Source organism: Clarias gariepinus, chromosome 3, assembly GCF_024256425.1.
Source record: "Clarias gariepinus isolate MV-2021 ecotype Netherlands chromosome 3, CGAR_prim_01v2, whole genome shotgun sequence".
NCBI lineage: Eukaryota > Metazoa > Chordata > Actinopteri > Siluriformes > Clariidae > Clarias > Clarias gariepinus.
This window is the reverse complement of record NC_071102.1, coordinates 29,887,836-29,904,252: the sequence shown is the minus strand read 5'-3', so window position 1 is coordinate 29,904,252 and position 16,417 is coordinate 29,887,836. Positions and strand designations below refer to the sequence as shown.

Genomic DNA, 16,417 nt, shown 5'->3' with positions numbered 1-16,417 from the left:
GCTCCACTGTAGAACCATTATGTTGAGGATCTACATCACGAGTTGCTGTTAGTCATCAACACTATCTCTTTACAGAGCTTTGCTTGGCTTGCACATTTCTCTCAACCATTTCCCCCAACGATTCATCTTTTACATAGCTATCTTTACAGAAATCCAGATGTGGGAACTTATATCACATGTTAAAAAAGATGAACAATTGTGAACAGTAATTAGTCATTGGGGAGCGATAGTGATCAGTGATTGATCTTTGTGATACAATGATAATTTACTTAACAGTGGTGTTCAGTGATTAATCTTTGTGTAACAAAGGTGATCAGTGATTGGTCTTAATGGATCAATCTCAGGGCTTGATCTTTATGGGATAGTGACGATTTGGGTCAATCTTCATGGGACAGTGACGATCAGGGATTGGTCTTTACTGAACAATGGTTATTAGGGATTGGTCTTTACTGAACAATGGTGATCAGGGATTGGTCTTTACTGAACAACGGTGATCAGGGATTGGTCTTTACTGAACAACGGTGATCGGGGATTGGTCTTTACCGAACAAAGGTGATCAGGGATTGGTCTTTACCGGACAGTTGTTATCAGGGATTGGTCTTTGTGGAACAATGGTGATCAGGGATTGGTCTTTGTGGAACAAAGGTGATCAGGGATTGGTCTTTGTGGAACAAAGGTGATCAGGGATTGGTCTTTGTGGAACAATGGGTATCAGGGATTGGTCTTTGTGGAACAATGGGGATCAGGGATTGGTCTTTGTGGAACAATGGTGATTATTGATGGGAATCACCAGGGACCTCCCTATTTAATGTTATCACAATATCTAGGTGACGATTTGATTTGTAAGTTTCATGATTTTATAAATACTCCCATATAATATTTATCTTTTTTACTTTGGCTTTTGTTAAATTCGAAAAAAACCTAGCAAATAATTTGCTTCGCCTGCACAGGATTCCATGCTGTATGAATAGATTAGAGCACCACCTGCAGGATTATAGAGGAATAGCAATATTTTACCACCACAAATGCAAACAGTGGTGAGCAGTGATTGATCTATAGTGAACAATGTTTTCCAGTGATTGAAGGGTGATGCATAATAATATTTTAGATGATATATAACATTGCATGTAACATTTATAGTTCATATATAAAAACTATTGCAACAAAATCACAATGCTTCACGGTTCACAAATATGGCATCTTTAATTGTAATTCAGTCAAAAAACTCTAACGCAAGGTAATTATTTAAGTGCTACAGTTAAATTCATAGAGAACTGAAATGCTCAGGTGGGAGCAGGTCTGTAGGATGTAAGTGGAGGTGATGCTGGTCTGATGTGTGGCTGTAATCTGATATTCTCTGGAGAATCGGCTCGTCTCAGAGTGTTATTGTATCTTTCTGTCATGCAGCTCTACAGATATGTGTGTGTTTGTACAGAGTATTCTCAACCTAACAAATGAGTTGTTTTAAGTTTATTCTCTCAAGCTACTCCTATGATTTAAATCTCATAAAGATGATTTGGACCGTTTTTTCTTTTTCTGATGAGCTGCAGTGAAAATCAAGGTTTATAAGGATGCACTTAGGATAAAAGAGTAAGTTGTGTATAATCAGTGATATTTGTGTGATGAGAGGTACAGACTGAAGTAATCCTCGATTAATGTATAGTCCTGTGTACACTACGCTCAAGGCTTTAAGGTGATGTCCCTGCTTAATCAGCTGTCACCCAGAATGCTGGCAAGGTTGCTAAAGCACAATTAATTTATATTATTTAAAAAATTTTATTTGGCTAATGCTGTTTAGTGAACTAATCAAACACAATTAATTAGTTAGTACTGCTGCTCAGTTCCATGTTTTGGTTGTCCAGGAACCCAGGAGGAGGCTAAAAGGTGACAACTAGTGAATTGTCCGCATCAACATTCAACTTGTTTTTACCTGAAGTACGAAAGTAGTCTCTAAATAGAAAACATACAGTAGAGCTCATTTACCTACTATTTTCTCCTGTTCAGGTACCAGATCGAAGACGAGTCCTTGAATCTTGACGAGATGCCTCTGATGATGTCTGAGGAGGCTTTTGAGAACGACGAGAGCGATTACCACACACTTCCCAGGGCTAGAATCATACAGCGACGGCGTGGCCTGGGCTGGTTTCTCTGTGGAGGTTGGATGGTGCTGTGTGGAAAGTATGTTACACTTTAACACTTACAATAAATATAAAATGGGGCTGCGGAGAGAGCTTGAATTTAAATTTCCTTGCATATTAGGCAAGTTACTCCAGTGTGATAGTAACACTAAAGTGAAATGTAGTAAATGGGACTATACAGTATTTTTTATATGTTAAGGTTAGAGGAATGCGTTTGTGTCTGTATTACCCTGATAGCTGTTTAAGAGCAATGACATCTTGCAAGACACCTGGGAGACAATGTGATCTGATGAATAATTTATTTAGGGTGATTTTTCCTACATATCAGTCTATTTACCGAGTCCACAACAGAGCGAAATCCGTTCTTGTTGATTGCTGTTTGGCTTGGTTTCATAATTCACATTCAAAAGATAAAAAGTAGTGACTGATTGATATGTATGAAAATGCACAGTGGTACCTTGGCATATGAACGCCCCGCCTCACAAGTTTTTGTCTTAAGAACTGAAATTTTGGCAGAAATTTGCCCCGACATACGTGCGAACGATTTGTGTCGAACTGAACGACGGCTAAGTTGGTTGCATCTGTGAAAAGCCTAGCGAAGTGGGTTTGCATATTTTGTTTTGTATTTTGTGCAACATTTAGTGGAGACACAACACCATGAATCTTAATCACGGTAGCAAGAAGAAAAGGGAGCCACTTTTCTTTCAGTCTATTTTTAAAGCAGTCGGTGCCAAGTGGAATCATAAATTAAGATTTTATTTAAGGTTTTATGTCTATTAATGTCATATTTTACTTTATTTACATGTCTTTTCCAAATGTTTTGACTGTTTTTATATACAATTATATAATTCTAATGTTGGAAATTGGTAATTTTCGAGCTTTCGAGAAGAAGCAGTGAGTTATAGTTACAGCAACAGAACAAAAAAGTTACAGATCTATCTATCTGTACTGTATTTGTCTGTCAATCATTGTGTTTAAAGAGATCTCTGTTTGTGTATGAGTGTTTATCTGTTTGTACACAGTCAAAAGTCTGGACACACCATCTAATTCTATGCTCTTTCCTGATTTTTATTTATTCTTACACTGTAAAACAATGCTGAAGGCATTTGAAATATGCAATATTCTTACTTGAACAGTTGATATTGAGATGTATCTGCTACTTATTATCTGTAAAGCCTGTAACGGCTCTAATCTGAGGTGCTGTTTGTTAATTGGTGATTTTTGAGGCTGGTAACTCTAAATGAACTTCTCCTCTGCAGCAGAGGTAGATTTTAGTCTTGCTTTCCTGGGATGCTTTTTATGAGAGCCAGTTTCATCATGGTGCATGATGGGTTTTGCAAATGCACTTGAACAGTGCTTTCTATTTTGGCCTACAGATATTGTCCTGTAAGATCCTATAAAATGTTTTGCTGTAATACTTATGTTTGGAAATCAGGAAATCAAGAAAAACAGGGCACAATCTCTCTATCTATCGATCTATCGACCGATCAATCGATCGATACCTGCATACATATAGATACCTTCTGTACCTACCTACTTGTCTATCTATCTGTCTGTCTAACTAATCTATCTTTAGTAAGCCCTTTATAATAGTCAGCACATAATAGTCAGCACTGTGGTATGTCTGGGTGTGACTCTGGATGAAACAAAACCACATTGCAGAGACTCACATATACTGTCACGCAGGAGTGAAGAGGACAGCAGAGAACCTGAGGTTCTCTACTAACACAGGGAGAACAACAAATTATGGGACACATGGCAGATGCAGACTATTTCCCTGGATTGAATTAAATACTTAACAAATACTGTAGCTGAAATAGGTCATACAGTAGTTTAGTGTATGTAAACTATTAACCTGATGACAGCTCATCAATACAGGGATGTGATGTCACAGAATTAAATATATATTTAAAAAAATAATAATAATTTACTGTTAGAATGTTAAAACAATTGCACACATAAGTATGTATTACATCTCTACTTGGAAGAGCCTTAAACAAAGTAATGTGAAGCACTGATGTGAAACAAAAGATAACCGCTTTAAATCGAGGTCTTATTCATAGGAATGAACTAATCACTAGCATTATAGGTAAATGTTTTCACCATTTAGCCATGTGAGTTGCTTATCTGGACATTTGTAAGTCATAAAACAGGACACATTTATTCAAATACATGAACGCGTGCACAAGCAGGGGTATTTGTGTTTCTGTGTGTGTTGAAGAGGAAGGTTGGCAGTGAATCTCTCTAATGCTCAGGTAACTGTGCATGAAAAAACACACACACTTGGTTATGCATTTGGCTCCCAGTTGCACATCATTAGTCAAAAGAGACTAGGGTTAAGTAGCATGACCGAATTCTAGGTTAGAATCTGTGCTTATTCAGTCTGATCACTGTCTGACTTCATACTGAAATATTACTAACTTATTGCTCTCGATGGAGCACTCTGTTTATAAAGCGACTGCTTGATTGACTCTAGTTTCCGTTGTCATTTGTTTATCGGTGATGCATCTCAGTCGTAAGCTGCATATTGATTTTGTTTCCCTAATGAACAAATCGGATTTCACACAGCTGACCAGTTTGGTGCTTGCCAGTAATTTTCAGTGTGCTTAGGCAAAGGATTATGAAACGAACAAATAATTCAAGCAGAGTGATTCTGCTTATTCAAACGGTCCAATTATTTAAACAACGTTTATTTGAGCAAATAATCTCTCTTATGAATCAGGGTGCTGGCAACTTGCGCACGAAGAGCAGATAGGCCAACACAAATATTATTGTTTTTTTCTCCCCCCCCCCCCCCCCCCTAAGTTTATGTAATCTGCGTTAATGCCAACCAAACCAATCAGCATGACTGTGTACACTCACCAGAGGCCCAGCTATCCTCTCCATCAGCGTGATGTGTGTAGACTTCAGGTGGAATGTAAAACGGATAGAAAAGTCAACAAGCTTGCTCTATGACCTTCAAAGTGAGGAATGTGAGTTTTAACATACGCGGTTGTGCACAGCATTAAAGAAGAGAACAGAGGGAGTGGAAACTAAAGCAGGAACTCTGTGGCGATACGGTAGTTCAATTCCTGACTTATCCTGTTTCCGGAACTGTTCATCTGCATGCTTGTACATGTTTATTTTTTTTATATAAAATTAAGTTATATTAATATCAAACAACTGTAATTTATTTCACACACTCAAAAGATATGTTTGAATGCCAGTAAGAAAAATAGAGACAGTATAAATAATAAAATATTTGTGAAAAAAATGCTTCACCAACATAAATAATGAAATATATATATGCAAATATAATAATTTTTTGCAAACAAAAAAGGTTTCATGTTTGTTTACTATCCCTAAGGTTTAGGACGTTTATTTTGGTGTGGAGCACTAAATTCTCTGACCCATTATTGATTGTCTCGGATTGGCATTTAAAGAGATTTTCATAAAAAATCCAGCTATTTTTAGAACATGCACGGATTATATGGGGTGATTCAATAGAAAGAGGTCCTGAATATTCTTTAATAACTCTCGCTATGATGAAATGATCTGAAACACAGAAATACGCTACATACCTTGACATACGTGTAATCCATTGCATTACATGCGATGCTGAACGTGATCTCCGTTTTTAGTCAGACACATTTCGATGCAGTGTCCCATGTTCTAGAATGTACCGGAGTCTCTTGTCCATGTCATCATAATGGCCATGATGCCTACCTTATCGGGGCATCCCAGCATGTTCGAAGCTCCATATACTGAGGAGCACATTGTACATTGTTTTGTTCAGATTGCTTTGTCCTAGTGAGAGTTATTCTAGAATATTTAGGGCCACTTTCAAGTGAATCACACTGTATTTGTACCCTATATTTATCTGGAGGTAACTGAGGCATTGTAAGTTTTTATTATTAGAATTTGATAATTATTATTCTTTTTTTAAAGTTTGACCACATCAAACCTTTTCTCATTGTGATTTGTCGTTCACTTCCTGGCCTCAGCTGCTGCGAGTATCTGGCTCACGTGTGCAGGAGGAAGAAAGAGTTGAAGGCTCGAACCGTCTGGCTAGGCCACCCTGAAAAATGTGAGGAGAAGTACCCCAAAAACGCCATCAAAAACCAGAAATACAACGTTCTCACCTTTGTGCCAGGGGTAAGTACAGAACACACAGTACATGAAGGAGTTTTAATGAATAGCATATGTGTCTTTTATTTAGCACAAGATATCTTGGATTACAGTTGAAAATTTTTCATGTTTTTCTTAACCGATACTTGAGCATGTTAATAATAATTATTATTATAATTATATTAATAATAATTGATTTACTGGTAAACTGTTAATAATTAACGATAACCAGTCGAAATTTTATTTAACCTGTTCCAACAGCAAAATCCAGTGTTTTCCATACACTGATTTATTTGTGGTAGCTCGTTACAGTATCGACACCTGAACTCCACATTTTAATTTAAATTATTATAGCTTGATGATTCGCTCAGTCCCACTTGGAAAATATTTTCCAAGTCAAAAACCTTAAAACAACTCTGTTGGTTAATAAAATTTTTAACCGGTTAAATCGTTAAATTGCCTCCGTGTTTTTTTACATACACGTAACATAAGCTACTGTACTAAGACGAAGCTGAATACTAAATCCCCCTGAAGCCCCTAATCAATTGCACTACTTGGTGTGTTGAACAAGGGATTGTACACCCTAGCTTTGAACGCTATCTGGGATTCAAGCCCAGGAGCTGGAATTTAGTATTTTTTTTTAGATTTTCCAATTTTCTCCCCTAATTTAGTCGTAGCCAATTCCTTCCCGTCGCTCCCACATTAAGGCTACTACTACCACTCAGCCGGGAGGGCCGAAGACGATCACGTATTTCCTAACGCAAGTACCTCTCATCCCGCCCCCCCGAGAGAGCTCGGCCAATCAGCTCTCTCTGTGCCGCCGGCTGTGAGAGGAAAACAGCATCACTCGAGGTTCAAACCAGCGCTCCCCGGATGATAGGGTGAGCGCTTTACCACTGCGCCACTCGGAGACCAGGAGCTGGAATTTAACATAGAATATAAAGAGAAACTTACAAGATTTAGAGGACTGTTCACCACCTCAATGGTTTATTCTCCCCACCTTCTCTCTCAGCTGCATAGTACCAGTAAGGGTTTAAAACTACTTTAACCAATTAATTACACTAACTGTCAGTCACCAGCTCCAAGATATGTGTTGACGGGGCCAAAAAAATAGTTAAAATAAGAAACAAGTCATAATCTTTTAATAATAAATGGCATTTGTGGAAATGTTTTTTATTATGATTTCTCATAAAGATTTTAACACGTGTTTAAGTAGGTGTTTAAGTCAGAACACGGTTATGAATGTAAAAACTCTTATCCCAGTGTTTCACTAGTGCTTGGCTGCTATCAAGATAGAAAGTCTTCTCAGTATGCCAGAGCCTGCATCATGTCTGAAACACTGGCCTCCAAGGAACTCCTTTAATGGCTTAAACATATGGAAATGGCTTGGAGTGAGATTGAGACTGGATAGGGAATGTGGCAATCTCTCAAACTAATTTCTGTAACATGCAGGTGGTGTTGGTGAATGATTGTGTGTACAATTCCCACAGACTGATGCCTCTCTATCGCAAGTTGGCAACAACTTATCTGTCGAATTTCACAGATCAGGTGTTCCATTGAATGTTCAGGGGAATGACCGCAATGAGCTCCAAGCTCCAAGTTTGTTGTTTACTGACATACGGCGTTCTTTAAACTGTTTGCATTCAAATGTTTTACTGCTGGTAAAAGTCTCATCACCGTACTGTGTTTAAAGTTTTTGGTGATATGCCTTCATTACCGAAAAAGATTATTAATAGTCTTGTTTCACGCTGGATGTTCCTCGTGTAAAAGATGTCTCTGCTTGTCCTGAGCCTTCAGGCAAGTGATTTGTCCACCCCTGGCTTATGCTTGTAGCTGAGCTCACACATAGTTTAAAGTGAAATCCTTACCTGTGGTTCTCAGAACGGCTTTCCCTTACTAATCAGGTTAATGAGCAACTATCTGCGAACTGAAGAGGCGGCAACATCCTGACGTACCTTTTTCCGTTCACGTGTACAGCCGATCTGCTGTGTTATGACTGCTGGCTGATGTCTTATTCAGGTGTGGCTGGCAACTTCATTTTCAGCTTGTCCCATGAATTTTGCATGAGGGAACGAGCTGTTCGTCTGAAGTGCCGCTAGGTCGCCAACTGTATCTTATCCGGAAGAACACGATCTATCAGAACAGTGCGTGAATAGAGAGAACAGAACAGAGAGCTTTAATCTGCCTTTGGCAAAAAAAATTGTCGGAACGAGTGTTATCGCTTCGGACATGAAAGTTTCAATTAATAAAAGAGATGTAATATTAAATTATTCTTGTCTGTCTTTTGTATTTATTTTTTTTAGGTTTTATACCAGCAGTTCAAGTTTTTTCTCAACTTGTATTTCCTGGTGGTGGCTTGCTCACAGTTTGTGCCATCACTAAAAATCGGCTATCTCTACACTTACTGGGCGCCGCTGGTGAGTTCATCTGAGTGTAACAGAACCTGAAAAAAAAATCTATAACTGATTGTGGAATGAACGATCCAACAAACTTTTGTTTCAGCTTTTGATGAGTTTCATTGTTCTTGCTGTCAATCAGGCTTTTGTGCTGTCCGTCACCATGGTGAGAGAGGCCGTAGACGAGGTCCGCCGCTACAGGAGGGACAAAGAGATGAATTCTCAGATGTACAGCAAACTCACAGTCCGAGGTGACCCGTCAAAATGACTCTTTACACACTCACAAATTCTTGATTTGATCTGAGCCAGGGATAACCCAAGATTTCTGTCTCCGTTATAGGCGACAGTTTGCTACATTGCATGTTTATTCTGTTTGACAGAACAGCACAGGCTTTATCACGATTCAGAAAACCACACTGTACCTCTTGTAGGTCAAAAGAAATTGATTTCTATTACAGCACCTCAGACAGGAGTTACAGCTGCAAGGTTAATATCAGTGTGCTTCTGTTAATTTATTATACTAACCATGTACATCGGTTGTTTACACCAATGTTTTTCATCATGGCTTATGTAAAGGTTTTTGTCAAGAAGAAGATATTTATACATCAGCTTTTGAATGAGGCTCCAATGTCATTCCTTTCTACCAGGCAAATACTCCTGTTTTCAGAGCCGACCTATTTATTCTTTCCAGTTTTTCAGTAACATGTCATTTTACAAAAGGAATGGATAAAAAAGAGGCTGCTGAGGGAGCAGCTGTAATTGTAACTTAAGTGATAAAACACTAAATAGTGATGTCATGATATTGCATATTATATTGTTCAGTGCAAGATTATATATTGATTTTATATTTCTGTTTTATTGAACCTTACATTTACTGCATTTGGCAAATGCCCTTATCCAGAGCGACTTACAAAAGTGCCTTGAGGTTTCCATCAATAAATATATACTTACAAAATACCTAAGGTTACCAAATGCCTAAGGAACATGTAGATTTTTAGACATTATTTACTGGTTGGCAGTGACTTAGCTGTACAGACATCTAAAGAAAGTTCATTCCACTATCTAGGTGCCAGAACAGAAACTAGTCTAGATGCATGTTTTCCTCGATCCCTGAGACATTTGACACACATGATAAAGTATCGTGATTGCACTAATTTAAAAATTAGTTGTTAATGTAACAGTCTCAGCAGCAACCTCATTTCCAATCTCGTCTGTTCCAACCACCATACAGCATTCAGTATACTAATCACCGGCCTGACCGTATGTCATCTGCACCCGTTTCTCACTGTTTCGTGCTCTAAATTAGGTGGATTTATGCTTGAATGAGTCGCAGTTAATTGTGTGGCTTAACAAACAAAAAACATTCCTCTGAAACTGGTCAGAGGAATGAAAAGTCTTTCAGGAAGTCTAGAGAAATATTCCTCACACAAAATACAAGAAAGTCTGGCTGTTTGAAAGCAAAATATGAAGAAATGAAGAGTTTCATTTAAATTTGAATTAGGTTTACAAATCAGTGAGCTATAAAGAAACTTGTTTTTTTATTATTATTAATAACACTTTAATTATTGATTTTTTTTAATAAGCCATATTTATTCCCTGCATGTTGTCAGGTTTGAATTTTATTAGTTTTCTTAAGTAAAGTTATTTTGTATTGTTTTGATTTTCCTTCCCAGGTAAAGTACAAGTGAAGAGCTCTGACATCCAAGTTGGAGACCTCATCATCATTGAAAAGGTTTGTATCTTCTTACTTTCTCTCTCATTTCCACACTTTTTTTTTTTTTGTCAGTACAAAAGTCATTGTAAAATTGTGTTTCTCCCAGCTTGTGGTTGTCTCTCTGTAACTGCTTGTGCCACGTATGACCTTGCTCAATTATTCAGAGCCTATGCTATAGTGAGAGTAAAGTTACTGTGCTGTGATCTCACCCCTGTAGCCTGACAACTTCATGTAGTCACATGTGCAGAACATCACAGCTTCTATAAGATCATCCAAAAACTTCAGTCTTATCTGAAATGATGAAGGAAGAAAAGGAAGAAATAAGAGGAGAAAGAAAATGGGGGAAGAAAAAGAAACTGAGAAGAAACTTATGAAGATAGAGCCTAAGAAAGAAAAAAAATTTTTACGTAAAGAAAAACAATTAAAAGTAGGGAAAAAGGAAGGAAGAAATAAAGAAAAGGAGGAAGGTAGAGGCACAAAAAGGAAAAAAAGCAAATAATGAAGATTGAATTGGAGGGAAGGAGGGAGAGACCGAGAGAGAGAGGAAGTTGAAAAAAGGAAATAAAGTATGAGAACGCTGCATAGAGGCTTTGAGGTTAGCACTGTCACCTGACAGATGGTTGTCTAGATTTTCACATCTTAAATTAATAAATTTGGCCAAAATAATGATAAAAAAAATGATGTATCTATTTAACTAATTTATATTTAATATATTTAGTTAATTACATTACATTTTCTTTCACTGTTGTATTTTATGCTATTGTACCTGGATTAATATACTGTATCTTTGTGATCTTGTGCTACAGAATCAGAGAGTACCAGCTGATATGATCTTTTTAAGAACTTCTGAGAAGTCTGGTATGCTGTTTATGTTTTATTTAAAGCTCTGATACTACAGATAAATAATTTTATTTTATCAGCTACTTTAATTAATTTTATCATCCCCTATATATAACCTGATATATTTTTATTTTCTTTGTGAGTGAATGTCATTCACATTTACTCTTAGCTCTTCATTGTTCTAAAAGCTTGGAAACTTGAGGAATAACTAACTCTACTAACAAAATGATTATTATTGACCGCTTGCTAAGGCTGCAGGTTATTCCTTATATACAGCTGTCCCATGTCCATCATCTGCCCTTCAGTTTTATCAGGCATCAGTGTTTCATTTATCATGTTGATTTATTGCGTTTACATTTCTCAGGATCCTGCTTTATCCGAACGGACCAGCTTGATGGAGAAACAGACTGGAAACTCAAGGTCGCTGTTGCCTGCACTCAGAGGCTCCCTGCGCTAGGGGTAAGTGTATCTTCACTATACAGTTGTGTGAGACAGTGGATATTAACGATATCTATCTATATATATATATATATATATATATATATATATATATATATATATATATATATATATAACATAATACTTCATATGCCGAAAATGAACAGAATTATATATTTATTTATGCTGTTAATTAATATTTATTATGGATTTTGGGGAAAGGATTATAATTATTATTATTTTTTATGATGTAAAACCAATTATAATACATTGTAAGTAATATTTTGGATGCTAGAAATTATATGCATTATAAAAAATTATTAAACAGGAGGATTTACCCTTAAAACACTCGAAAAATGGATCCACACAGCATTGGTCAATGACAAAAAAAAAAAGAGCTTATATGGATGTCCTGCTGGTGTGTGTTGACTGGGGAGGCTTTAGACATCGAACTGTGCATTTGGGTTTTCTGTGATGTCATGTACTTGAGGTATAAATACTTTTGCAAGGCACTGTAGAAGCAAAGTTACCATTACTATTAAGTCATGTTAATCTTACTGCTACTGTATAGCTAATGTAGGGATTACATCGCAAAAATGTAGAGCTCACAAAATGTGCACATTATTATTAGAAGTAGTAGTATTATTATTTATTTTATTTTTTTTGGTCACAGAAACGATCTAAAACAACCATAAAAAACATAAACCTGATCATATGAACCTGTGATATTTATTTGCCTTTGTGACGCATTTATTTATTTGTATAAAATAAATTTTAAAATAAAATTCAGTTCATTGTTCAGTTTATAGGTTTTGCTAAAAGAAGTACAGTGAAACCTCGGATTGCGAGTAAAGCATTTTAATAAGTTTTGACTTGGAAAACTAACAAGTCTTGGTTTACGAGTATAGAGTATCATGTAACCAGTTAATTTGTTTGTTTTACTTTGCAGTGATTCTGTTAGTATGCGCTCACGAGAGTGTCAATAGTGATGTTCCTTGTTAATTTTTCTGATAAATCTTACTTACTAATCTTGTATTTAAATGTAGTCTTGAACAGTTATCCAGGCTTCCTGAGAGAACTAGAACAAATTTTTGCCTCTCATTGTCCAGTCCCTGTACCTGAGCAGTTTCAGAGAAATGCTTGTTTGTTAAACTACACAGTGAACTATAAATTAATAATCCATAAAAAACATCTGACTTAAGGCACGAACCAGTGAGAAACAGGTGCAGATAATGACAGATGATCAGGCTGGTGATTAGTGTACTGTTAATGCTGAATGCTGAGTGGTTGGAACAGACGAGGGGAAAAAAGGTTGCTGCTGAGATTGTAACATAAACTAACCAATATTTTAATTTTATCTTTAGGCACATAAAGATAAACTGCTCCTTCTGCGTTATGAATGGTCACAAGAATTTAGTCTCATAAATAATTGGTTATATTTTTTCTACTTGTGAAATGAAACCTAATTAGTGCCCTCTCCTTAGCCAGAGACACAGTGGATGAAAGTCTGAAGTAAGGACTGGAGAGTTGGAGTTTATTGATCGGGAATGGAAGCTAAATTTTCTTCTCAGAAACTTTCCAGAGTTATAATACTGTAATACAGTATGTTTATTATGAAATAAAAACTTTTGTCTAATATTAAATAATCTACTTTAATAACCAAAATCTGACTCGTACATTTATAGTTTTAGAGGTTAAATGTTGGGAAATATTTCCAGGTTAAGACTTATTTCAAAGTCAAGGCCACAAGAAACCCTATCCCGCTCCCCCAACTCCCTCGGTGCACCAATCATTTGATGGCTTGCTGAAATTTTAATTCTGTGATCGCATTAAGTGGTTTTTGGAAAGACAAATACAAATCTGAACTGGTGGCTGGGTGTCATCTTAAACCCAGATTGCACTGAGGAGACAGATTCAGTCTGTGTCTCTGGCTCAAGTTACAGGCTCATGTGTTACAAAGTTACAAATGCTCCGGCTGGCGAATCAGATTTACGACAATATCAAACATGAGCCTCAGATGGAGGGGAACATTTGATGGTGGAAAAGTGTGCGGAGCATGTTGTGATAGAGTTACTGCTCAAAGCAGCAGCAGCAGCTCTTTTCTGCTGTTGTGATTTTTGCTGATGATTGGTGAACAATTTCCTGCTTGATTATTAGTCAGCATGGCTCAAAAAAAATGTAATTAACTAAAAATCAAAACACTGTAATGTCATATTGATTTTTCCTATTTTTTATGTTGTTTAAATGTGTTTGTGTATTATAGTGTAGGATATGAGGTTTCGAAAAGTTTTATCTTTAACTGAAACAGGTCATTATTTTTCCATCCTTTTTTTCTGTTATATTTCTGGAGGTTAAACCTTTGCACTGAGCAGAACCACTGGGCGCATGTCAAAAAAAGTTACATTTAGTCGGCTAAAGAAATATAGTGCATGTTAACATAGCTAGATCACCTGTAGTTGCCAATTCGATTAACTGATTAATAAATCAATTAATAATGGACAATTTTGTTACAATTTTTATTATATACAATTATTTTTTTTCCTTGATTGATTTTGCATTTGATGCTGTCTAACTTCTACGACAGCGTTATATTATCAAAAATATTTATAAGGTTAAAGCTAAAAAATAAACTCATCTCACTCATTTTAATGTAATCAGTGATATTATTATTTCAGGTTGAAGCCCACGTACATGTCTGCCTCTGTTTCTGTATGTCAGAACTCTGTGTCTAACTTATTAATACAAAGAAATAAAGTTTGTGTAGCTTACGACTTAAAGTTGTTCTTCTTTTTTCGGAAAAATAAACATAGTGTTCTGTCCATATATTTTCCATATAAGTTCTGTTTTCATAGTCTACTTGCTTTTTTTAAAAATAAGTCATGCTGTGTTGCGCGTTCGTTTGAGTTTTGTGAGGATTTGGACGCTTTGTAGATGCATTACGGTTGTTTCTGTAACTTCCGAATGCTCTGTGTAATAAACTATAGTTATACTGTATAACATATATCCACTCCCACCTCATAGATAAAAGCATTATATTCATCCAAAAAAGGCACTGGCTGCAAGTAATCTGGCTTAACGTCTGGTTATAATTTCACTTCTACTTAAAGTTTTGATTTCATTTATGGTGCAGATTTAACTTACAGAAGAACTGGCAAAGTGTAACCAAATTCTATTCAGCCATTTTTTCGTGATGTTGTGACAAAATCATCTGTGTCTACATACAGGCAGAAATTTTTCTGAACTGGTTTCGGATCTTCCAATGTATTAAACATAAGAGTTTTTTATTGAAAGAGGAAGTTCTAACCGATGTACAGATAAAACCCTTCTTTTATTTATATAGATGAATGCTGAATGGACTCACTGGTCACATCTGTACACCTGTTCAATAGGGCAGAGCAATGTATAAAAGCATTTAGGTTCCATTCCAGTCTGCCAAGAACTTCTGAGGTTAACTTAAAAAAAAAAACTAAAAAAATATATTTTGGTGATCTATTCATCTTAAGGTTGAGCATGCTGTATACACAGAGATGCTTTTTTTTTGTTAGACACAGTTGTTAATACTGGTTATCTGAGTTACAACAGCCTCCTTGGTTGTTCTAAACTGATTATCTACAAAGCATTTTTCCCGTACAGGATTACATCTCTCTTGATGTTCTCTCAATTCTCTAAAACAAAATAGTAAAGCCAGACCTGTCTTGCACCAACGACCATGTGGTGGTCAAAGTCACGATTGGCTGATTAGATAATTGTATAAATGAACGGGTGTATTGCTGTTTCTATTAAGGTGGACAGAAAGTGTGTATAGTAAATCAGATACTAAATAGGCTTTGGCATGAATATGCAAAATGGTGGATTTTTTTTATATGCCCTTAGGAAAAAATTTCTAATTAAACATTAGTGACATGAAAACATTACAGTTGTTAAATACTGTAAATAATCTGAAACATGATTTTTAAAATGTATTTATTAATTGCATACAGCTTTGCTGATAATGTTTGTTCTTTGTCTGACTATAAATGAACAATTCACATATATTGACATTATTGAAATGGTTCAAATGTACTAGTTTTGCATATCCTATGTTGTTTTTACATATTTGACCTCAACATTCATCAGATTGCCCTTTCTTGTTCTTCTTTCTCTTTTTTCTTCCAGGATTTGTTCTCCATCAGTGCATATGTATATGCTCAGAAACCTCAGCTGGACATACACAGTTTTGAAGGGAATTTTACTAGGGTAAGGAAGTGTTGTGCATACATTCACACAAACGCACAAAAAATTTGTTGAAAAATGAATACACCTAAAAACCCCTCAACAGCCATTTGCACTTTTCCTTGATGTTTTTCTTATTTTATAATTATTATAATAGCATTTGTTAATGCAAAACTTTAAAGTTGCTTGTCTTCTCCAATGGAGATGACATCACAGGCTGTTCGAATCTGCCCACTGCCGAGCTCCTTATTAACATCAGATTAGTGCTGAGGAAGAGAGAAAAGAAAGCACAGGGGGAGAAAAGGAGAGGGAGCCCCTGTACAAAGCCTGTCTTTGTATACAGTCTTCACTCTTGGCCACACAGCAGGCAGAGGATGGAGATCACTTCCTGCGCTGACTCACCCTCCTGAGCCCACACATATCCAAGGGCTCGAACCGAAAGCCCTGGTCCAGGAGCAGTGCATTCCTGGTACAATCACCGTGAAATACAGATGTCCAGCCATATTAAACAAAAAAAAAAAATGCAAATGCGAATTTGTGTCCTCACTTCAGTGCGAATGTCAGATTCGTCC

The 16,417-nt window shown here is 36.4% G+C and overlaps 1 protein-coding gene across 2 annotated transcripts in view; it reads left to right on the top strand.

Annotated features, from left to right (window-relative positions):
• The window catches only part of atp9b (ATPase phospholipid transporting 9B), a 44,403-nt gene that overhangs the window by 393 nt on the left and 27,593 nt on the right, over window positions 1-16,417 (top strand). For both annotated transcript variants that reach the window (XM_053492679.1, XM_053492678.1), the window contains exons 2-9: window positions 2,005-2,178; window positions 6,122-6,272; window positions 8,549-8,662; window positions 8,784-8,892; window positions 10,315-10,373; window positions 11,162-11,213; window positions 11,560-11,654; window positions 15,789-15,869. In XM_053492679.1, coding sequence (XP_053348654.1) covers window positions 2,005-2,178; window positions 6,122-6,272; window positions 8,549-8,662; window positions 8,784-8,892; window positions 10,315-10,373; window positions 11,162-11,213; window positions 11,560-11,654; window positions 15,789-15,869 — 835 coding nt within the window. The remainder of the gene's footprint in view (window positions 1-2,004; window positions 2,179-6,121; window positions 6,273-8,548; window positions 8,663-8,783; window positions 8,893-10,314; window positions 10,374-11,161; window positions 11,214-11,559; window positions 11,655-15,788; window positions 15,870-16,417) is intronic.